The sequence below is a fragment of the Yamadazyma tenuis genome, chromosome 5 (genome assembly GCF_029203305.1).
Source record: "Yamadazyma tenuis chromosome 5, complete sequence".
Classification (NCBI taxonomy): Eukaryota; Fungi; Ascomycota; class Pichiomycetes; order Serinales; family Debaryomycetaceae; genus Yamadazyma; species Yamadazyma tenuis.
In genome coordinates, this window is record NC_089465.1 from 66,590 (window position 1) to 88,684 (window position 22,095).

The 22,095-nt window shown below is 47.1% G+C and overlaps 15 protein-coding genes across 15 annotated transcripts; 4 read left to right on the plus strand and 11 right to left on the minus strand. All coding sequences in view use genetic code 12, as the record gives it.

Moving 5' to 3' along the window:
• Positions 1-441: 441 nt before the first annotated feature.
• CSE4 (centromeric DNA-binding histone H3-like protein cse4) lies at positions 442-918 on the minus strand (the record flags this gene model as incomplete). Its single annotated transcript, XM_006686446.2, has 1 exon — positions 442-918. The coding sequence occupies one exon, from the start codon at positions 916-918 to the stop codon at positions 442-444; it is 477 nt and encodes a 158-aa protein (XP_006686509.1).
• Positions 919-1,210: 292 nt separating this feature from the next.
• On the minus strand, positions 1,211-1,678 carry AIM11 (Altered inheritance of mitochondria protein 11; the record flags this gene model as incomplete). The annotated part of the gene is made up of 1 exon (XM_006686445.2): positions 1,211-1,678. One exon carries the CDS (start codon positions 1,676-1,678, stop codon positions 1,211-1,213), a length of 468 nt encoding a protein of 155 aa, XP_006686508.1.
• Positions 1,679-1,886: 208 nt separating this feature from the next.
• EIS1 (Eisosome assembly protein) lies at positions 1,887-3,998 on the minus strand (the record flags this gene model as incomplete). The annotated part of the gene is made up of 1 exon (XM_006686678.2): positions 1,887-3,998. One exon carries the CDS (start codon positions 3,996-3,998, stop codon positions 1,887-1,889), a length of 2,112 nt encoding a protein of 703 aa, XP_006686741.2.
• Positions 3,999-4,784: 786 nt separating this feature from the next.
• Positions 4,785-6,257, minus strand: MSN4 (zf-C2H2 Zinc finger, C2H2 type; the record flags this gene model as incomplete). Its single annotated transcript, XM_006686444.2, has 1 exon — positions 4,785-6,257. One exon carries the CDS (start codon positions 6,255-6,257, stop codon positions 4,785-4,787), a length of 1,473 nt encoding a protein of 490 aa, XP_006686507.1.
• A 1,105-nt stretch (positions 6,258-7,362) lies between these two features.
• Positions 7,363-8,109, plus strand: RRF1 (ribosome-recycling factor; the record flags this gene model as incomplete). Its single annotated transcript, XM_006686443.1, has 1 exon — positions 7,363-8,109. One exon carries the CDS (start codon positions 7,363-7,365, stop codon positions 8,107-8,109), a length of 747 nt encoding a protein of 248 aa, XP_006686506.1.
• A 75-nt stretch (positions 8,110-8,184) lies between these two features.
• MON1 (Vacuolar fusion protein mon1) lies at positions 8,185-9,936 on the minus strand (the record flags this gene model as incomplete). Its single annotated transcript, XM_006686442.2, has 1 exon — positions 8,185-9,936. The coding sequence occupies one exon, from the start codon at positions 9,934-9,936 to the stop codon at positions 8,185-8,187; it is 1,752 nt and encodes a 583-aa protein (XP_006686505.2).
• A 90-nt stretch (positions 9,937-10,026) lies between these two features.
• On the minus strand, positions 10,027-10,740 carry SEC22 (SNAP receptor; the record flags this gene model as incomplete). Its single annotated transcript, XM_006686677.1, has 2 exons — positions 10,027-10,640; positions 10,707-10,740. The coding sequence occupies 2 exons, from the start codon at positions 10,738-10,740 to the stop codon at positions 10,027-10,029; spliced, it is 648 nt and encodes a 215-aa protein (XP_006686740.1).
• An 84-nt stretch (positions 10,741-10,824) lies between these two features.
• On the plus strand, positions 10,825-11,514 carry PSN45_003684 (uncharacterized protein; the record flags this gene model as incomplete). The annotated part of the gene is made up of 1 exon (XM_006686441.1): positions 10,825-11,514. One exon carries the CDS (start codon positions 10,825-10,827, stop codon positions 11,512-11,514), a length of 690 nt encoding a protein of 229 aa, XP_006686504.1.
• A 154-nt stretch (positions 11,515-11,668) lies between these two features.
• Positions 11,669-13,081, minus strand: GCD1 (Translation initiation factor eIF-2B subunit gamma; the record flags this gene model as incomplete). The annotated part of the gene is made up of 1 exon (XM_006686675.1): positions 11,669-13,081. One exon carries the CDS (start codon positions 13,079-13,081, stop codon positions 11,669-11,671), a length of 1,413 nt encoding a protein of 470 aa, XP_006686738.1.
• Positions 13,082-13,198: 117 nt separating this feature from the next.
• On the plus strand, positions 13,199-14,443 carry RPT4 (26S proteasome subunit rpt4; the record flags this gene model as incomplete). The annotated part of the gene is made up of 1 exon (XM_006686673.1): positions 13,199-14,443. One exon carries the CDS (start codon positions 13,199-13,201, stop codon positions 14,441-14,443), a length of 1,245 nt encoding a protein of 414 aa, XP_006686736.1.
• A 102-nt stretch (positions 14,444-14,545) lies between these two features.
• On the minus strand, positions 14,546-15,523 carry MRPL40 (39S ribosomal protein L40, mitochondrial; the record flags this gene model as incomplete). Its single annotated transcript, XM_006686440.2, has 1 exon — positions 14,546-15,523. The coding sequence occupies one exon, from the start codon at positions 15,521-15,523 to the stop codon at positions 14,546-14,548; it is 978 nt and encodes a 325-aa protein (XP_006686503.1).
• A 100-nt stretch (positions 15,524-15,623) lies between these two features.
• CDC31 (Calcium-binding component of the spindle pole body (SPB) half-bridge) lies at positions 15,624-16,206 on the minus strand (the record flags this gene model as incomplete). Its single annotated transcript, XM_006686439.2, has 2 exons — positions 15,624-15,661; positions 15,756-16,206. 2 exons carry the CDS (start codon positions 16,204-16,206, stop codon positions 15,624-15,626), a joined length of 489 nt encoding a protein of 162 aa, XP_006686502.1.
• A 64-nt stretch (positions 16,207-16,270) lies between these two features.
• PSN45_003689 (uncharacterized protein) lies at positions 16,271-18,745 on the plus strand (the record flags this gene model as incomplete). Its single annotated transcript, XM_066158139.1, has 1 exon — positions 16,271-18,745. The coding sequence occupies one exon, from the start codon at positions 16,271-16,273 to the stop codon at positions 18,743-18,745; it is 2,475 nt and encodes an 824-aa protein (XP_066014236.1).
• A 10-nt stretch (positions 18,746-18,755) lies between these two features.
• SPT14 (Phosphatidylinositol N-acetylglucosaminyltransferase GPI3 subunit) lies at positions 18,756-19,733 on the minus strand (the record flags this gene model as incomplete). The annotated part of the gene is made up of 1 exon (XM_006686438.2): positions 18,756-19,733. The coding sequence occupies one exon, from the start codon at positions 19,731-19,733 to the stop codon at positions 18,756-18,758; it is 978 nt and encodes a 325-aa protein (XP_006686501.2).
• A 475-nt stretch (positions 19,734-20,208) lies between these two features.
• Positions 20,209-22,011, minus strand: MEX67 (nuclear mRNA export, poly(A)+RNA binding protein; the record flags this gene model as incomplete). The annotated part of the gene is made up of 1 exon (XM_006686437.2): positions 20,209-22,011. One exon carries the CDS (start codon positions 22,009-22,011, stop codon positions 20,209-20,211), a length of 1,803 nt encoding a protein of 600 aa, XP_006686500.1.
• Between the last annotated feature and the right edge of the window lie 84 nt (positions 22,012-22,095).

The window sequence follows — 22,095 nt, forward strand, 5'->3', positions numbered from 1 at the left end:
AATACATTTGTCAGGATGTAGATGATGGTGAAGCGAAAGGTCCCGGTAGGTGATACGTCTGGGGGTTGGATACTGGTGCTATAGTACTAGGCTGGTAAGAGGGAGCCAAAAACAATTTTAATTGGACGTGGCGGTTGAGAATAGGGGTTACTAGCCGCCTAGACAACTGCTTATCGCAGAGCCTGGGAATGTGCGGAAGGGGCTACTAGGGTGGTGGTTTTGTGTTGTGGGTGTATGGGTCAGAACGCTGTATTCTTTGTGTCGTGGGTGTATGGGTCAGAGCGCTGTGCTCTTTGTTTTTTATGGGTGTATGGGTCAATTGATGGATTCAAGCCACAGGACGAACGAGGGGCCGATAGAGGATCTGGGCGTTTGGAGTTGTCTCTCCCTATTTACTCATCAACCTTTATTCAATATAACCTACAAAACTATAACTTTTACCTATATATATCCCCGAATCCGCCTGGCCAACTGAATGTCCTTCTGCATAATCGTCACTCTCTTAGCATGAATGGCACACAAATTGGTGTCCTCCAACAAATGAACCAAGTACGCCTCACACGCTTCCTGCAACGCCAACACCGCATTGCTCTGCCACCTGATCCCGTAGTTCATACCGATAAAGTTCTCGGCTATCTCTTTGACTAGCCTGGCAAACGGAAGTTTTCTAATCAACAAATCAGTACTTTTCTGGAACTTCCGTATATCTCTTATTGCCTTTGTACCCGGCTTGAACCGTCTCTTGGTCACGGTTGCTCGTGGTAAATGCAACGCATCACCTGGCTCATCTCTAGAAACTCCTCCTGCTCTTGAGTGCAACGAGGTTCTTCGAGATTGAGGTCCTGACCGGTCACCTCGTGATCGATTGGCCGGCCCTCTGGGCACTGCCACCAGTGCTCTGGGATTTTGGGTGGACATTTGAGGTTTCAGATCAAAGATATGTTCTAAATTCCAGCTTCTGACAAGAAAAACCTTGGTGTAAAGCCTTTGGTGTTAAGCCAGCAGAGAACATAATGCGAATTCTGCCTGGCACTGGCCAATGAGAATGTTATATGCAGTACGCGAAGGTGGGAGGTTTAATGATGGTTCAAGAAGTATATTTACAAGCTATTAGGGTAAAAATGCGTGTTCTGGGTAGGTACAATGTTCATGGTCATAATGGTGTACTTTGATTGGGATTTTTATGAAAATTGAGTAAGTTATAATAACCTTACTGGCTATCGGGCATATCATCATATTTTCCTTCTAAAAGATCATTAAGACCATCCTGAATGCTAGCACTCTCCTCGTCCATGGGTTGAAGGGCTAGTTGTCTCAAGCGTTCGTCTCCACCCATTAAACTCTTCATTTTCCAGCCGAACTCTTTAAAAGAACTCACGTCGATGATCCAACACCAACCAAAAATCGCCATCAGCGACACCGAGCCTGCCAACAATGTACCTGTCCCCACGGCCACGGCGGCATCGGCTGTGAAATTGTAGCTGGTGGGTGGTGAATGATTTCCTTGGAAAAAAGTGGGAAGAAACTGTCTGGTGATGGTGGATTTATAGGCAAATCTGGAGGTCAACATGGTGATACCAGCGGCTGTTAAGAAGCACACCATCTGGGTTCTGCGTCTCAACTTGTACTCATCGCTGGCTTCATTGATTTTGAAGTTTCCAAATCCAGCAGTCAACATCAGAGGTGTGTGGTACAAAAACTTTTCAGTGCGGAATATTTATCTATACAACATAATAAAACATACACGGTAGAATAAAACAACTTTTTAAAACGACTACCACCAAATGAGGTAGCTAAAGTACACTTGAAATCACCTGGAACGTTGGTGTCCAAATCATTTTAAATAGTGATGAAAAAACAAGTACAATAAAAAAATAGGGTTGGGATTAAATCTCTTCCTTGAAGAGTCCTCCTTTGTTTGGCGGAATCTCTTCTTCAAACCCGTCGTAGCTATCCGTGGTCTTTTGCGACTTGACATCCACAGGTTCCTTCTTTATGTCGGCCTTGGAGTTGGCCTTTTTGATGTCCAGAACCTTGACGGGGACTTTGGTAGGAGTGGGTGGTTTGGACTTGAAGAAGTTGGAAAGTCTCTTGATTCTGGAAGCTTTGACTTTCTTGGTTTTCACTGTAGCAGCAGTGGCAGAAGGCTTGTCAGTCTTTGTCACTGGTTCGGCCTTGACTTCTGGTTCAGGGGCTGCTTCATCGGAGAAGAGTGACGAAGTATCAGCCAACTTCTTTTCGTTTACATCTTTTCTCAAATGCTCAGGTAATTCCAGGTTGATAGCATGCTCTTCTTCTACTCTTGCAGCCAACTGTTGCTTAATCTCGGCCTTTTGTTTGGTTTTATCGTCTAAGTGTTGTTGTTTGGTCTGGGACAAAGTACCGATTTCCTCATCCAATTTCTTGTGTTCATCGTCGATTTGGCCAAGCTCAGTTTCAGTCGATTGGGTCAACTCTTGAATCTCCTTGTTGGTTTCCTCAAGTTTAGCACTGGACTCTTCCAAGTTCTTGGTGTGCGATTCGATGTCTTCCTCGGCCGCCTTCAACTGTTCTTCCAATTCCTTGATTTTGGCAGTATACTCTTCGTTCAACGAAGATAACTTGGTAACCTCATCATCCAACTCATTCTTGGCGTCGGTCAATTCGTTCAACTTACCGGTTTCCTCCTTCAACTCTTCTAAAATGGGGGCGATTTCTTCATCTCTTTCGGCTTGCATGTCATCCAAAACAGTCTTTCTGGAGCCAATCAACTCTTGTTCCTCGTTGTCGATTTTGTCTTGGTTTTCCTGCTTTTGGGTCAACAACACTTCTTTGGCCGCCGCGTGCTTTTCTTCTTGTGCCTTCAACTCTTCCAACTTGGCCTCAATCTTCTTCTTTTCTTCCACCAGGTACGCCTCAAACTCAGCGTCCTTAGAGTCCTTTTCCTTGTTGTTGGCCTCGATTCTTTCTTGCTTGGCAGCTTCCAAGTCGGCCTTCTCCTTCTGTTTGGCGGCATATTCGTCGCGCTTGGCCCTGTCATGGGCTTTGATGGCCTCCATCTTCTTCTGCTGGGCAGCCTTATCGGTGTCTCTCTGCAATTGGGCCTTGGAGTTGATGTCCTTCAACACGGGCTGAACAATCAACGAGGCCATGGCATCCAACTCGGCCTGGGTGACGGTCAAACCTCCACCCAAATCGATGAGACCCTTTTTGTTCTGGGCCACCCGTTCATCACTTCTCTGTTGAGCAATGGTCAAGGCATTGGCATAGGCCTGGGCCTGGGCCTTAAAGTCGGCGGGGGTTCCTGAGGCAGACATGCTGTTTAATCGGGCCTGGGCCTTTTCGCTGGCTGCACTCAAAAGGTACTGGCCACTAATGTCACCGGCCTTGAACGACTTACTTCTGTCGTCACGCGCCAACCCACTTCTACTGACGTTCAACGAGGGGTTGATTCTCGAGTCCATGGTTTTGGCGGAGTTGGCGTTAGCGACGGAGGAGATTTTATCGATGTTCAACGCGGTGGCCGAGCCCTTGGGCAACAATCCATGCCTAAAGTCCTTGTCAGGGTTGATTCTGGAGGTCATGGTGGAGCTCGAGTTGGCATTGGCAGCCTTGTAGATGGAGCCGCCCTTCAAGGGGCCAGCCAACCCCAACTGGGACAGGCTGCTTTGGTAGGTGGTGGTGGACGAAATGGTATTCAGTCTCTTGGAGTAGTCGTTCAAGCCGGCCGATGCAGCGGAGGCAGCGTTACCGTCAACCGTACGGGACCACTCGTAGATTTTGTCCAACTTTGCAGCCAAGGCGGCTTCTTGCGCCTCGGGGGCCACGGTTCTTTCGTAGCTGGGTCTTACCGTTAAGTCTGTGGAAGCTGCCAACAAGGCAGCCGTATCAGAGGCATTGGAATTGACTCCCACGCTAGGGATTCCGGGCGACGCGTACACACCTTGCTTCAACTTCTGTTGGTAGAGGGCGTGTTGCGATAAGGGCTTGCCATTGGTTTGGTATATTGACCTGGACATGCTGTTTTAATTGGTGTGAGGACAGGGAGTGATTAGGGAGGTTTGGGAAGGGGAACGGAGGAGCTTGCTTATTTTTCAATTGGAGAGCACCGAGTAACTGGAGTAGGGGTGTACAACTGAAGGATCCTTAACAAGAAGTTCCAGAAGATTCAAGTGCCGTTTATGGAGGTCAATATAAATTGCAAAACTGGTACAACAGCAATTTGGGGGATTGAAATTTCATCATCCAACCCGAGCGCGCGAGCCACCCTAACCTGGAACGGGTCGTGGCGCGCCCGGGTTCCAGCCAGCACCTGCCAACAGTAGCGATACGGGAGTAGGATTGGCGGTGGAACCAGTGGTGATACTACGGAGTTAAAAATCAGTAGTTCTACAAGGTGGTAGCTTTTTGCTGGGTATTTTGGAGTATTTTTAAGTATTTTTTTGGTGTGGTTTGATTGTTATCGCATCGCTTTATAGGGGAAGTTGCTGTTTGCAGCGGATACATAATAGAAACACATTATCATAAATGGGTGTTTCGTTCCAGTCCAATTGTGTTAGAATGAGTATCAGATGGTTTACTTGAGTGACAGGGGTATCATGAGTCGTGACTAGTTGCAAATGGTTGCTTGCAAATGGTTGCTTGCAGATGATGTTGCTTGCAACCGTGTGCAAAGGGCATCGCACACAACAGGCAAGTGACCCATACACCCACCACTCACACCCAGGGGATGTGACCCATGCACCCATACTAGGCACTCTACTCTACTTTTCAGAATCTTATCCATACACTATAAATCGTAAACCCTAGTCAGTACCAGTACTGCTAGGCTGCGTAGGAGACCCTGGCCCCATCATCCCTGAAACCCCATTCGAACCACTGTTCTTTCTACGACCCCCACGATTGTGAAGATTGGGGTTGCCGTAAATAATCGATGTGGTACCATTGGCATTCAACTTGTAATGGGTCTTGAGATGCTGGGCCAAATTGTCTGACCTACTAAATTGTTTTTCACAGTACTTGCAGTGGAAAGGCCGAATATTCGAATGTACTGATCTTATGTGCCGTTTGAGATGCTCCGACCGCTTGAACTGCTTGTTACACTCGGGACAAGGGAATGGCTTGCCGGTCTCATCGTCCCCACTGCCCACGCCAACACCGGCACTGCCAGGCTGTTGGCTTGAGCTTTTTGAGGTTGATTCTCTGGAGTTTCGGTCTGTTGGAGACAAACTCACCTCGAGGTCGTGATCCAACTCGTGGACATCCATGCTGAAGAGTGACGCCTTGAACTCAGTTAGAGTGGCGTTTGAGTTGGTAGACTTACGTCTCTTTCTCTTTTCAATTGCAGGAGTGACGGGAGCAGGTGACGCGTTGACCGACTGAATCGAATTGCGTCGCTTGGACAAGGTGCTGGTGTTCTTGATGATCCCGGTGGGGTTGATGACAATCTCATTGTTTCCATTACTACCCAAGTCGTTGTTGTTCAACCACATTTTAATGGCATTAAAACACTCATTGTTCATCTTGAAGTCCATGTCCAAATTTCTTTGGGTATACTGGCTGAAAAAAGTGGACAAGTTGGGCGACGACGACGACGAAGGGAGCACATACTCACGTCGTTCGTCCGGGTGCATGCCGGTGTCGGCAATGGGAGGGTCGAAGGTTAGCGTTTCTTCGTGGTCCATACTCTTTCGCTTGTTCTTACGGGACACGCCGGCACCGGTACCGGGAACAACTGCAGTAGCGCCTTGCACACTGGCAGTGCTGATGGCAGCCGGTTTGACGTTTTTAATGGTGAACAACTGCTTGGGGTTAATGGTCCGATCGTCATGGTCGTCTTTAGCGTGGTAGATAAATTCGGGACTCGGCGACTTGGAGCTATCCTGGCTGATATTCTGTAAAGACAATAAGTTCAACTTATCGGGGAGACTAAAGCTCTGGGACTTGACATGTGACTTGAAGCCGGTTAAGTGGGTATAATCATAGTAGTTGTCGGGATGATTCATGGCGGGGGCAGCGGTGGCGGCGGCATTGTAGTGGTAATTGGCGTAGTGGGCATCGTTGGGCGAGCTGAATTCAGGGGTGGTGTTGGAGGTATTGGAGGTGTTGGAGATGTTGGAGTGGGTGTAGTTACCATTATCGTTGTAATCCGCTAGGCCGCCGTCATACGTACTGTCATCGAGATACTCAAGCGCCGGGTCCAACAACGACACGTGATCGTTGGAGATGTTGGACGATATGTTCAAATCCAACTGGGGGTCTTCCAAAACGTTGGACATGATATGTGAGATAACTGATGTGTAATCAAAAGTAGGAATAAGTACCAGTGGAGGTGAAGGACGTAGGGAAAGGCAGGAGGGTGGGAAGTGGAGGTCGGCAGATGTGTCGATTCACTTTACGGGACACCTGGGCTTGGGGTTAAAAGGACCGGTAAAACGATGCTGGTAAACAGGTGAGTAATTGGGTAAAATTCGGATAACTTTATTCTCACAGATTGGGTCACTTTATCAGAGGTGAAAACCCACTGCGCTTCCCACAACAGTTGTGTGCAGGCCGGGTATCGATATTTTTAAACCGCCATACTGACCCACGGACGTGATATATGTCCGATTGTTTCAAGAGAGTTTGTGGAAGGTTCCTGATAAATGGTCTATTATGGGTGGTTAGAGGTCATAGGGGTAGGATTAGTGGTTGGCAGTGTTTTATATTTATGGTAATAATATGCTGAATACCGTATTCGCAGATTCGGGGTGGTGGTGTGTGCCAATCGCCAGAAAGAAAAAAAAATGTGGTGGAATGATTAATAGAGGTTGGAAGTGAGATTGTGTCGAGAGGAAAGGTTAACTATTGATGGGAGAATGGATATGAATGACTACTGATTATGACCTACTGATTTGGAAGGTTATTAAGATGGGAGTCTAATGGTACGTCAAGTTTCCCGAGTATCAGATAACAATTTACAGGTTTACCCAATCAAGCCACAACTGCGGGATTGGATTCGTCTCCTCTTGGTGCCGGGATGAGCAAGGCAATTTGCACCCCCTGTGTGCGCAAACCGATCGCTGCTATCGCTGCGATAGCAGCCTCACCTGGTGCGAGGTCTCGACACTACGGCCCAATTTCAGGCCTGCCGCGACCGTCCCAGAGCGCCCAGCCTTTTCGCCCTAGCTGCCACCAGGATTACCGCCACCCACCTCCCCAGCCAACACTCACCGCCACACTCATACCCACCGAAGTTCTGACCCATACACCCACCAAAGCTCTCTCCTTATATGCCCTTGAGACCCCGCCACCACCTAATTCTCTGTGCCTACCCTACTTGTCGCAGCCATTCTCAAATACATTAGTTTTCGTTGGCTGCAATTCGCAGTGAAAAATTTGATCATGTTCAGAAGCTTTCCCAAATACCTCGCCAACACCATCACCAGGCCGCTCGTAGTCCGCCAACAACCCATACCCTCCCTTCGTCAGCTTCATGTGACCCCAGTGGCTTGGGCCAAGGCTGTAAAGAAGTCGAAAAAAGACTCCAGAAAGACCAAATCTGAATCAGACGAACCATCTGCCACCGCTGAAGAATTGATCGATTTGGACGAAGCCAGGTCCAAATTTGACCAGATCATCGACAAGTTCAACAAAAAGGCTAACGAGGTCAAGCTTGGCAAAACCAACCCGAGTCTATTTGACAATTTGGATGTTTCGGTTGAAGACCACCAAACTTCCAAATTCAACACCGTTGCTCAGGCATCGATCAAAGGAAGAAACATCGTCATTACCGTGTTCAATCCTGACCATGTTCAGAACATCATCAATAGCATATTGGGGTCGGGTCTAAACATGAACCCGACCTTTGACAAGGATACGGGAGTGTTGAAGGTACCCTTACCTCCTATCACCACCGAGACCAAACAAGAAAATGCCAAAGTATTGAAAGCGGTGTTTGAAAAATTCAAGAACAACAACTCCAGCTCATTGAATGCGGTTCGAACCGACTACAAGCATAAGCTCAAGAAGCTCAACAAGAAGTCTGATACCGACATGAAGATTGTGAAGGAGTTTGAGAGCTTGCACAAACAGTACTTGGATAAGTTGACGGATGCGTTTAAGAGTACGGAAAAGGTGATTCTCAAATAGAGGGTTGTCAAGTATATGTATATAGATAATGCTATAAAGTAGAGTTAAGGACGGAAAGAAGTCAATCAACACCTGTTACAACGAGTACCGGACGTTATTATTAAACAACCTCTTGTGGCGCTGCTTGCACCATTTCACCACCCCCAACACATCATTGATCAACGTCGTCAACTTCCCTTCAGTGGAAATGCAATAAAATTCGTATGTCTGGTCAGAGAGCATGAATCCCACATAATTGTCAAACTTCAAGTATGTGAGCTTCTTATCCACTCCATCACTCGTTAGTGACTTGATGGTTGTGGTCTTACTATTGACCAAGTTGGTATAGTAGTAAACATACTTGAAGAGCATGAACTTGTCAGTGAGGTCCAACGGACTCGACACAAACTGGTCCTTCGACTTGTCTTTGTACACATAATGAACCATCGACGGCTTGGTTACAAGCTGCTCGCGTGCCACCAACTCATCGTGCAAGCTGTTGCGGTAGGAATCCGATTCGACCACCTGGTCAATAATCCCTTCTGCGACCTCTTGCATCTTGAAGAAGTTGTTCTTATCGGTGCTTAGAAGCACCACATTCACTGGCAACGGTCTGTGGAACTTCCCGTCCACAAGCAAGTACTTGCTCAAGTCGAACGTCTTCACCAAGCAGTACAAGAACCCGTTGCTGTTGAAGTTGGGCATGCAAATAGGAATCCAGAGGTCTTCCAGCATATTCAGATGCTGGTTATTGGAGATGATCATCATGAGGTTTCTCACGTCCTTGTTGCCCAACTCATGGGTCTTGGGCTTCATCACACTCACCACCTGGTCCCCCACGGTCAAAAGTCCAAACAAATAGTCAGGAAGATCGTTTGTTCTCAGCAGAAGAAGAATGGAGTTGAGCTTCTGTCGCGTCGTGTTGGTAATGCAGGCTGTCTTGGAGCTGTTGTCCATCAAGGCACTCAAGTAGTAGTCGAGCCCGTGCTTCAAGTCGTCGTCCTCATCTAGTCCGTACGTCAATTTCATGGCCAACCGGTCTAAGTTATGGAAATCCAACTGAGTCAAGCTCTTACGCAAGTCGTAGTTCATCCGGTTGTGGAACAACCTCATGATCACCGGCTTGGTCAATATCGACACCAAGTACTCGTATAACAGGTGCAATTGGTTGACGAGAAGAGAATTCTGGTTAGTATTCTGGTTCAAGATCATCTCGTACTTGATTTTGGTCACCGACACCAACACCACCGGACTCCGGTTGAGAAACATGATTTTTTGGTCGTTCACGTCGATGCATTGCACCTCCTCCGATACCACCAGCTCAAACAGCGAGAGAATGGTGGTGATTAGGCCTGCGTAGCCGATAACCAAGTCATCGCTGCCGTGAAGCGAGTAGATGAGCTTACCCGACACAGAGAATATGAAGAAGTGCTTGAGTTTGTGGTGGAACCCTTGTGGGTCGAGGTTCTTGTCCATTTTAATCATGCACTCGTAGTACTCGTGTTCCGTCATGTCATTAGCAGGAAACACCTGTAATTCTAGGTAAGACTTTAGCGACGTATTGGATTGTTTGGGGGCCACATCCTCGTGGTGAATGAGTTCCGTTAGGAGGTGCTGGAGGTTCTCATCACCGTCCAAGTCGGTGGACCCGCTGATATTCAGATTCACCGCCATGAGGCCGGACCCCGACCCAGACGGGTCATGCGAGTCGGACGCCAATTGGACGGGGCCCTGGACATCGTCGACTGCTCTTCGTAGTGGCAGCAGCGTGTCGGCCGCCACGCTGGTCCCAGACACCGCCTGGGTGGACTGACGGGGATTCAAGTCTGGAGGGTGCAACTGCGACATGGTTATTTATTTCGAACGCGCACCGGTGTTGGTGTAGCAGACTTGTATCCTATTTAGCTTTTACTACAACGCCTCTAATACTAACGTATATTATCGCCGGAGAAACATGTACCAAATCAAAAACACAAGAAAGAGCCCCACGCCCACAATGGGCGCATACTGTCTCAACATGGCCTCAAAGTTGATCTGTTGGGCCTTTTTTCGGTACTTGATCGAGTCATTTCTTAAAGTATTGGACAAGTCGCTCATCTTGTCCAACGAATCGCCTCTATACAATAAGTCCTCAATGTTCTTAGTCATCACCTTCTTGACGTCGGCCAACTCATAATTCAACTTATCCAAGTTGGACTGAGCTCTTTGGTCTTGATATATCTTTTTTGTTTTGCCCAAAAAATTGTCAAACGAGCTGAACCCGTAGGGCCGGGCTGTCTGGCTCAAGGCACTCTTGCCGTGACTGTTGTCAAACTCGGTTGATACTTCCGTCAAGTAGGAAAAAGCCAATTTTCTGGGATAGCTCTTTTCACAAATGCACATGTATATGATGGAGTTGGCAATCAAGTAGTGGATGCTGAAGGCACCCGACTCTATGGTGGCTTGTGGCTCCGAGTTGGGGGTGATCCGACTGATCACAATTTTACACTTCTTCTTCTGCTCGGTTAGGGCTGGGTCATTGTTGTCATCCACAGAACCACACAATGGGAGTGCTGAAAGGTGTTAGTAAAAGATCAACTATTATTCTTGCTGCTCCAGGCATTTGTAGGGTCACATACCGTCGTATCTATATATTAAAGTTGACTTGACCATGCTAGCAATTGTGTTGGAACAGGTATTATTTGTGACACTTCGCGAAAACCATCAAAGAAAATCATAAAACTAAAACTCACAGGGATGGATCTATCGAATCTACTTTCCAACCTTCCTGCCACACGGCCCGTAGACCAGGAGTCTGTGGACGGCATAAACACTGAGCTCGCTATCGAGTTCAAAAACGCCGCCAATCTGATCACCTCGTTGTACAACACAAAACTAAAAGATGCTACAACACCCCCAACCACCTCATCCACCTCACAAAACACCGAGTTTGCCAAGGCCGCAAAGTCGGTGGCATCCTTGTATCGGCTCAGTAAGACTTCCAACAGCTTAAACCACTACAACGGGTACCTTTCGTGTTTGAACGACGTTCTCACCGTTCTTAGTGACCATGGTGATATCGAGAACTGGGCACTCATGAAAAAGGCTGAAATCGCCAACATCCACAAATGCAGACAGTCGGACGACGATGAGCCCGAGCCCGAGGTCGCAGCCTCTGTTACTGCCGTACTGCCCCCTGAAATCCCCAAGGATCATGTGTTTTCCATGTCCCCTGACCTTGTGGCCCCATACCAGTTTAGGCCCAGTTATGCTCCATTGTCAGTAATACACTCTCCGAGACAGCGAAGTAACTGGAAACAGCTTAAGAAAGAGAAGGAGGTCAACAGGAAGAGAGCAGAAGAGGTGAAGGAGGAAGATGCTGAGGCAAGAAAGAGGAAGAGTCATGACAAGGGAGAGCAGAGACGGAAGAGGGACAAGAAGACGTAGCCAGAAGGTCCTTGCCGAGCTCAGTGCCTTGAAGGCATCAACCAGAGGTTCCCACTAGTGATACCCCATTCACGACTGTAACGACCATTACATTTGTTCCCATCTGAGAACGAGCCTATATTTAGCATTAATATATTTCTAATAGTCTACACCCCTAGTAGTCAAACAATCCGTCAGCATTGTCGTCATACTCCACATCATCATCGTAGTCGTCCGATTCATCGTCAGAGCCTGACGAGTCTTCCTCTGAAGTGGCTGTTTCCATTCCATTTTCAACAATTCCTTCCAACGAAAGACTCAACAAGGTCTCTCCCTTGAAGTGGCTCCCATTGACAACCTCATGCATGGCCTCAACGTTACAGTTGGTCAACTTCAGCTTGGAGTGAATGATCACGTCAGATCCTACTATACAATTCTCCAACAGCACATCATCATCGATAACCACGTTATCCATAACCAAGCTTCCGGTTAACCTCACTCGCTTGCCAATCTTACAGTTCTTGCCGATGACGGTCATCTTGACGTTGGTTCTTTCTCCCAACACGGAGTTGTCACCAATAAGAGAGTCGATTCCAACGTTGGCAGCGTTCTTCTCTCGAGCAGCTGGTAGAACTCCCAGTTGGGATTTCTGGATTGCCTGCTGTTGTAGAACGCTTCGGTTGGCCTCCATCAACACCGGCGTATTGTTGATACGATAGAACGTCGCGATGTCCGGAATGATCAAAAATGCAATGGTTTCCTGAAGTTTCGAATGTCTCCAGGATCTTCTGGCCAAGTCTCTGATGATCTTGGTGAGAGGCCGGCACAAAAAGTACGCCTCTGTGTATCGGTTGGGGTTGGCGGCGAAGATAGTGAAGATGTCACCTGACCCAAAAAAAATCCCACTATTTAAAAGCTTCTTGCTGATTATGGTATTGGGGTACCGCCAAGTCATCTGGGTTCTGATCTTCAACGTCTTGTGAAACTCGACGTCCTCGGCCGAGTATATGTCCAAGAGCTTGGTCAGATCGTCGTCCTTCAGCTCGCCGTAGAACGTGTAGTTGGTGGGGAAGATCTTGGTCTTTTTGTCCTCTATGTCCAAGGTGTTTCTATAATGTACCAACAACCCCACGTCCTTGTCGCTCTTGTTCCGGTATGCCTCGATGAACACCTGGGGTGGTAAGTTCGTCACAAAGTCACACGGCAACACCACGAAGTTGTGGTACGGATGTATTCCCAGTTTGTATAAATGGTATAAGACATATCCGCTGAAGTCAGTTTCAAGGTTAAGAATCGAAAAGTCGGTGGTGTACGGGGATGACTCGTCGGCGGTCTGCTTAGCCTTATTGGCAGCCGCCAATTTCCTCTTATATTCGTCCAATTCCAACAGGATTTGGTGTTCTGAGTCGTCATTCACAATCAATGTAACTTTGGGGAAAAAGGCCATCTCACACCAGTCCAAGACACCCTCAATCATGGGACGGTTTGCAACTGGCAAGAGAGCTTTGGGTTGGCCCGAGCTCCGCTGCTGTGAGAACGGCGACAACCCTTTGCCGGGTCCACACAAGATAAACGCATGAAACTCCATTGTGACACCAGTGGAGTGGTGACAAAAGTTTTTCTCAAGCGAGTCGTGCAGGTGCGCGCGCGCACTTTGGTGCTTAAGTTCGCGGTACTTGAAGTTGTTTGCCACTTTAACCACAATATGAGTGAAGAAAACGATCCATTGCTTCAGGCATTGAATGAAGATGTTCCTGTTGCCAACGAACCCCAGGAGTCTAAAGATCCGGAAAGAGAAAAGGCCTTGGGCAAGTTCAAAGATAAGTTGACCGAGCACAGAAACTGGGACGCCAGATTGAAGGACTTGAGACTAAGCATACGAGATCTCGACAGAGACTACGACAAAACCGAAAACGACATCAAGGCGTTACAGTCGGTGGGTCAGATAGTTGGAGAAGTGTTGAAGCAGTTGGACGATGAGCGGTTCATTGTCAAGGCATCCTCGGGTCCTAGATATATTGTTGGATGCAGAAACACCATCAAGAAGGAGAACCTAAAGAATGGAATCCGGGTGTCGTTAGACATGACCACCTTGACAATCATGAGGATCTTGCCCCGGGAAGTTGATCCTTTGGTGTACAACATGACAACTTTTGAACCGGGTGAAATCTCCTTCAACGGAATTGGTGGGTTGACGGATCAGGTGAGGGAGTTGAGAGAAGTGATTGAGTTGCCGTTGAAAAACCCCGAGTTGTTCACTAGAGTGGGTATCAAGCCTCCTAAGGGTGTGTTGTTGTATGGGCCTCCCGGTACCGGGAAGACGCTTTTGGCCAAGGCAGTGGCTGCTACCATTGGAGCCAACTTTATTTTCTCACCTGCCAGTGCTATAGTCGACAAGTATATCGGAGAGTCGGCTCGATTGATCAGAGAAATGTTTTCGTATGCCAGAGAACACTCGCCCTGCATTATATTCATGGATGAAATCGATGCTATTGGGGGTCGGAGATTCAGTGAAGGTACTTCTGCTGATAGAGAGATCCAGAGAACCTTAATGGAACTTTTGAATCAGATGGATGGGTTTGATACTTTGGGACAAACAAAAGTGATCATGGCCACCAACAGACCCGATACATTGGACCCTGCATTATTAAGACCGGGGAGATTGGATCGGAAAATCGAAATAGGCTTGCCCAATGAAGCCGGGAGATTGGAAATCTTCAAAATTCATACGGCTAATATTGCTAAGCACGGAGAATTTGATTTCGAAGCAGCCGTCAGAATGAGTGATGGGTTTAATGGAGCTGATATTAGAAATGTTGTTACCGAAGCTGGGTTCTTTGCTATAAGAGATGAAAGAGATTACATTGTTCAAAATGACTTGATGAAAGCGGTCAGAAAGGTTGCTGACGTCAAGAAGCTTGAAGGCAAGATTGACTACGAAAAGTTATGATGAACCCTCCACACCAACGTTTTTTTATAGGAGTAAACTTAATAATTACAGTCCCACCTCGCACTATCCGTATCAGTATATATTTACAAGCTACTTCTCCTTCTACTTCTGCTCCTCCGCCTTGTTCAACTCCTGTGTCTCCCGTATCAACTTCATGGTCTTCTCGAACTCCGGTGTGGTGTTCTTCGATAACGCATCCAAATGTATCTTCATGTATGGGTTTTCAATCTGGTTCAAGTGTTGCGCCATCTTTTCTCCAATCAACTGTTTCATTTCCTCCGTCAAATCCTTCACTGAAGTAGGTGGTTGTTGGGCCTTCTTGGCTAAGTAGATCTTCTGCTCCTTGCTCAAGGGCATTTCGGGCGCCGTCAATCTTCTGGCATCCAATTCGGTCAAGATCTTGGACTTGAACTTGGAGTGAGGGTTTCTGAGTTGGTCCAAAGCACCTATAGGAACCGGGGGGATAGCAATACTTTGCACCTCATACGTCTTTTCCAATGCCACTTGCTCATCGGTAGATAATTCACCGTCCTTGGGGTCTGTTGGGGGACCTGGCCATGGAACCTCGATGCTTTCGTGGTGCTTGACAAAGCGCTTGGGAAGCCACTGTTTGTACCTGTCGTCGTAATACTTGTCTTTGTAAACCACCGCATCTGCCACAATGTAGTATGTCTTGCCGGCACTGTCGATATCCTTGGCCGCCAACCTGACGTGATCACGGGGGATTTGTTGTGGATAGTCTATCAAATGGCTTTCTTGCTGCTCAAACCATTGAGTAGGAGGAACCACCTTCTTCTCACTGACGTCCGATAAGTACACGGTGTCAAACTCAGGGGTGTACCGGAAGAGTGTGGAGATCTTGCCCTTGTGTTCACCCTTGGTGATGTATACCAAATCGCCCTCTGCCAAACCCACTTGGGTGAAGTCCAATTTCTGCTCGTGCTTGGGAACCAAGTCGTAGTCCTGTTCAAAGTAGGGAAGCACCATACGGTTGTTGCTCTTTGTTTCCTGAGCTCTCAAGGCCTTGTTGAGCCGGGAGAAGTCCTTCTGGAGCCGCCTTTTTATTCCGTTGGCAGACATTAGGTGGTGGAGTACGGGTGGTGAAAAATTTTTGATGTGCGAGTGAGAGTGAGAGTGAGAAAAACTGCTTACAAGCTGATTTATTATTCTACTAATACACCTATTCCGTACATATGTTGATGAACTCCTGTTCGTTTACTAGATTTGTTAGTAGCTGTCGAAGGACTGGGTCCAATATTGGCTGCCACTTGATAGGTCCAATATTGCTTGTCACTTGAAAAATTATACGTACTTTCTCCGTCCTCATCAAGGTCAAACTCGTCTATCATCGCCCGCAACTCGTCGTCGGTCAAATTCTCCCCCAACTCCTTGGCCACTCGTCTCAAGTTCCTGAGGGTGATTTTGCCGGTGCCGTCGTCGTCAAAAAGCCGGAACGCTCTTCGAATCTCCTCCAATGGGTCTCTGTTGACTATCATCTCTCCTACCGCCTGGAAGAAGTTTTCGTATGTGATCAAGTTGCGGTCGTCGGTATCATACTCGTGTATGATGTCCAACACCTGGCGTTTGGAGAGATCGAAACCAAGGGCTCGGAAAGCCACCTTCAATTCGTGGTAATCCAAGCACCCGTCGTTATTCATATCGAAAAGCGAAAACGCCTCTCTGATTTCCTGCTTCTGCTCGTTCAACAATTCGGTCTTCAAGTTGCTTAGGCGCTTCTGTCCAGCCTGTGCTGCTGATGACATATTGAATTGGAGTTTATGTTGTTTGAGAAAAATGCGCGCGTCGTTAGTCGCGCTCGTGAAGTAGATGGACTCACTACCGATTGGCACACCCGTCACCGTTAAGGGCCACGAAGGTGAGGTACGGTTCGTAGGCCGAACACAGTTCGCCCCCGGTGTGTGGGTGGGGGTCGAGTTGTACCACCCGGTGGGCAAAAACAATGGGTCTATTAACGGGGTCAAGTACTTCAAGTGCACAGCCCCAGGAAACTACGGGCTTTTTGCATCTCCCACCATCGTCCACAAAAGGGATGTTGATGATGCTGCTGTGCACGATCAACCGCTCAAAGAACATCTCGTGATAGACAAGTTGCAAGTGAAGCTTCAGGAGGCTGTTCGTGACATTAAAGAATATAAGTCTCAGGTTGAGGTGTTGCAGTCGCAGTTGGAACAGACAAATGTCGATAGGGACTTCTTTGAAGTGGAGAACACACGGCTCCAGGCTGACTTAACGGCGCTCCAGGCCAGGTACGACAGTATCGTGAAGGAATTGGCCACCATTCAGGAAGAGTTGGAGTTGAATAAGCAGCTTGAAGATGAGATCATGATTTCAACTAGTGACAACGACGTGGTTTCGTTGGCCCAGAAGAACAAACGACTCGAGTTGGCGCTTGCCACCTTCAAGGGTGTTGCAGAGACCCAAAAATTGGACTTGACGAGTCAGATAGAGTCACTTAAGTTGCAGCTCGATAGCAGATTGGAGCCTGAGGTCTACCAGGAGCTCACACAGAAGCTAGGCGATGCCGAAGAAACTATATTCGAACTTAAGAGCCAGTTGGAATCTTTACAGGAGCTGGACTCTATTGTGAACCGGTTGGCGACTGAAAACGACATGCTCAATGTTCAGCTCAAGGAGTTAAAAGCCCAATTTGATGAGTTGATGGCATTGCAAGAAATCGACAAAAGCTTGGAGCAATACCAGTCGGAGATCGAGATCGACCTTCGAACCAAAGTTGGTGCGCTACAGAAGGAGCTGGCAGACAAATCAAAGAAAACACAACAGTTGGAAACTGCGATTCGAGAACTCAACATGAAGATCACGAACATGCAGAACATGCTGGGAGATTATGTGGTGGACAGAGAGATGCAAGCTCATTTACAGAACATGAGACTTGAATTGGCTGGTAAAACCCGGGAACTTGAATTTGCTGCTGTGGTGTTGCAAATTTGCAACCGGAAGCTTGATCTTTACAAATTGTTAGAGGTGGACGACAGCATCAAGTTCAAATTGCAGTTGACTGCTTTAGTTCCACTCCAATCAGCATGTCAAGAACAGCTTAAGATGACTGATACGCCCACCTTGAAGTTCAAGTTAACCCAAGTGCTGGCCTATTTGCAATACCTTTATCTGGTAGGAGAAGATGCTGTTGTTTGTTCAGAGTCCATTGGTGGGATTCAGACGTTGGTTGAGCTGCTTCTTTTAAGTGTGGAGCAACTGACTCTCGTTCTGTTTTCTCTTGTTGATATTCAGAGGGTCATCAACAACATCTTCACCAGCAACGACAAAAACGTTGTGCACAACAAGTTCTGTGTCAACTTCATTAGCTTTGAGTGTGCTGTCATGAAAGCTTATTTTTCCATGATTGATAAAACCGATAACCATCTCGTTTCTGAGATAAAAGTGTTAGTGGAGTCCCTCTTGACTAAGACAAACAGAACCTTTGATGTGGATGTTGACGATAGGTTCAGTATCAAGTTGAACAACCCATTGGTATTTCTCTTGAACGAGTATTTCGGAAGCTATGAAGTTGACCTTGAGGAATCGTTGAACCTGCTGGAATACGTTTTGTTGTTGGAGGGGGCCCTTCATAGGTTCAACAGTTATAAATTGGAGCTTGAACGGGAATTCAAACAGATTGAAGAGACAAAAGTAGTTGCAAATGAACCCAGTAAAGCCTTGCGAGATGACCTCCAAGACAAAGAAACCAAGATTAATGATTTAGAGTTGACAGTCCAATTATTGGAGGCAAATATGTCCAACTTAAGTGTTGGTAACAAGAAGAAGTTAGATGGTCTTCAACACAAGTTCAACTCATTGAAAGGACAGTATGATACACTTCTAGTAAGCTTCTCTGAGCTTGAACAAAAGAATAAACTCCTAGAAGTGGAGTTAGAGTCACTTATAAGCTCGGGAAAGTACTTCAATATAGACTACATTCACGGTCGGTTCAACAGCATGGATTCCGAAAGATCTTTTGTGGAAAACCTCCATCTTGTTCAAGAAATAGCGTATCTTCGAGGACTTATCAGCAGGCCTGGTAAGAGTGATTTGAGTTGGCTCAAGACTGAACGTACATCAAAAGATGGCCCAGTACCCGGCCTTCACACGGTCGCACCTCGACTCCAAAAGATAGCAAACTCGTTGGAGGTACTTCGATTTCAGGCACCAGGAGAATGGAGACCAAAGAAGAAGAACCCAAAGTTCATCATTGCCAGTATCAGTGAACAATTTTACCAATACGAAAAGGACAGAAATCGTGTATTAAAGATTGGAAAAGATTAAATATCGTCAACTAAGACCTAATTCCAGAGGCTCTTTTGTGTTTTGGCCACTTGGTAGCCTTATCGATTTGATCTCTCGGACGAAAATACTCCAACAACGTGTACAATAATATGTCAATAGCTACCATCAACACAAACAACTTCCCGGCCACCGCTCCACAACAGTAGTACTTTTGAAATCTCTTTATCAACGGCTGGTTGAGTTTCAATAAATCCAACGAGTTGTATACATTTTCCGTCCTCTTAGCCACGTCTTCCCAGCTGTACATCTGAGACACTTCTCGGTGAAATCCTGAGGTATCAATGTTACCAGATCTAAACTGGTTGATGGCATTCAAAGTGACCAGCACTAAAGAATCCTCGTCGGGCTCAGCAAAATGCATCATATGGTTGGGAAGAACTTCTGGAATTCCACCGACCTTTGTGGTAACCACAAACAACCCACACGATGCAGCCTCCACTATCACGGTACCAAACGCTTCTGTTAGTGAAGGATGCAAGTAGATTTGGCCCTGGACCATGATATCCCTAACTTCTTCGTGTTTAACTGCCCCTATCAACCTAACCCGTTCCTGGAGAAAGTACTTCTCTCGCATCTGCTCCAAGTCCAAGAACTTGGGGCCGTCTCCAGCTATTAGAAACTGGACGTTTTTGTTGGCGTCGCAGATTCGAGGAATTATGGCAGTGAGTAGATCAGCTCCCTTATTGGGGAATAACCGAGAAATCACCACTATGGTGATAGTGCCATCATCAACACATTTGTGGGTTTGTGGCGTGAAGTCTTCCGCAAGCACGGCGTTGGGGATCACAGAAACACACAATGGGTTCAACGACGCTCGGAGAACCGTATTCTCTTTACAGGTATGAGACACACATATCACGTGGCCGATGTCACTGAGGGTGAACTTCAAGAGCTTGTTACCCAAAATCGACCACAAATCAGCAAACCCGTACAAAGAGTGGTCGGTGAAGACGGTTTTCAATCCCATGGTCCTTGCGTGAAAAATGGCTTCCAGCCCCAAAGAAGACATTGAGCCATGACCGTGGACAATTTCAATCAGCTCTCGTATGAAGATGTTGCGTATGATTGGAAACCCCAAAAACACTGTGGGAAACGTTGCACTCCGGTAAAATACAAGGGAAGGTATGTAATATACTTTGAGGCCATTGGTTAACACCCGGACTCCATTTCTATTTCCATAGTCGTGGGTGATGATGACGACCGAATGGCCAAGCTCGATGAGTTTTTGTGAAAGGTGGTATACATGGAACTCGACTCCACCCGCCTGGGGGTAGAAGAAGTCGGTGACCATCGCTATGTTGAATCCCATGGTCAGACAACAGCTAAACAACTAGTTTTTTTTCGCGAATTGGCTGCAACATAATTAACAATGATACTGGGTGGTTCTCAATGGAACCAGCCTCTAGGATATGTATTGACTACGTATATACAAAGTGATGATTTTAGGACGCATATGCATCACGCGGAAGAGAGCCCACCGAGTTTTTAAAGTTTATAATACACTGTTGATAATCCCAGTTACTCTGCTGGCACAACATGAGTCCATACTGAAGATTTAAATTGGTTTCCAACGACACCTTGATGAGGATTTCCTGTTGGGCCGCATTTAACATGGCCTTAACATCTGGTGGTAGTTGGGTCACCATAGGGAGGGCCGAGGGCCCATTTGGTGGAGGAGTTTGTGGGAGTTTCTGCTGCTGCTGCTGAGGCTGCGCTGGAGGAGGTGTTGGTAACTTTGATTGTTTGCTCCATGAGTCACACCCACTGGGGCTTCTGATGACTAGCGAGTCGCTGGCGAGAATCATACTTCCGTTGGGTCCAGGGATTACCACGAACGACCGATCAAAACTTTTGTTGCTCAAAGGAGGTTTTTTGTTACGGTTGTTCTGAAACCGGTTTCTGTGAGCAGCGTTATTGAATGCCTCCAAGTTCTCCGGTGGAGCCGTCTCACCAAAGGTACCGTGAAGATTGATAATAATCCCGTTGACCTGGGGGAATCGGTACGTCTCCATCGAAAACATGTCTGGTTTTGTCACTAGTTCGTGCTTCGATTTGGGAAGTTGGGTGAAGGCCTTGAAGATTTGGTCTGGGCCAATACACACTTTGGACATCCTGGACTTGGAAGCACTGATTTTGGTCAAGTTACGAGAAAACGGAAGGTAGTAGCCGAAATCAACGTTGGCCACTTCCAACATATGGGGGTGGCTCATATCCACCAGGAGAGAAAATTGGGACTCGGCCTGATAGAGCTGGATCAAGTCTCTGCGATTTGAGTCCCAAAGTCCAAAAAAGCTGGTGACAAAGTTTGTCGACATTCCCTGGATCTCCTCGTCCTGAAAGAACATCTGCTGTGGATTGGGGTACGGGAACGCCAAGATCGAGTTCAACATGGCTTCATTTCGCAATACTTCTCCGTTGACCACTATCAACCGTGGGAACGACTTCATCAATTCGGCCTTGATTTCCTGTGGATTTGCCTGGTTCAAGATCGGGTTACCAGTGATGATCAACTCACGCAACAAGTTCAACTTGTGGCGCCAGGTTTCAAAAACCTTCAACCTGGAAATGGCATTATTCAGAAGCGACAAATTTTTCAAAGTAGGAAACGTCGTTGAAAGCGTGGAAATCGTCAGCAAATCCGTCAAGTTGTTGCCCGACAAGTCGATACTATCGACCTCAATCTTGAGCTCGTGAGCCACCTTCATCAACGCCGGGAAGAACTTGGACGTGGTGGATATGGTCGCAAAAAACCCTTTTGACTGCAACGTTGGGTCTGCTTGCACCGCTGTCAAGTTCAACAACTTCATTTCTGGCAGGTATCGAGACTTCAAGAAGGCGGTGATAGTCTCAATGGTGGAAGAGCCCACGGCGGTGGTGGTGGCGCCAGCACCTATGGCCTTGGTGATCTTCAAAGACTGGCCAGCAAATTTGACACCCGACCAGTTACACAAGTCGTCGGCATCCTTCTGCGACTTGACGTACCCTTTCATAGCTCCCGACTGAGGGTCGATGGAGGCGTTCAGTACCACGATCCGGCACTTTCTGGAGATGAACTTGACACAATCTTCCATTGAGGCACCGTTCCAGCCTAGAATTTCCACTGGTATCGAGTTGCCGGAGATGAATTGGTTGATGTTCTGCGATGTGGGAACATTGTTTGTATTGGGGCCTTGTCCCTGGTTTTGGTTGAAGTTTCCACGGTTGTTGTTGTAGAAACCTCCCCTGCCTCTTCCACGATAACTCATCACTAGTATGTTGGATGGATTTTTTTGTTCGGATTGTGCGCGTAAAGAGGGCACAAGCAGGAAATAGGATCGTATAGTTATATA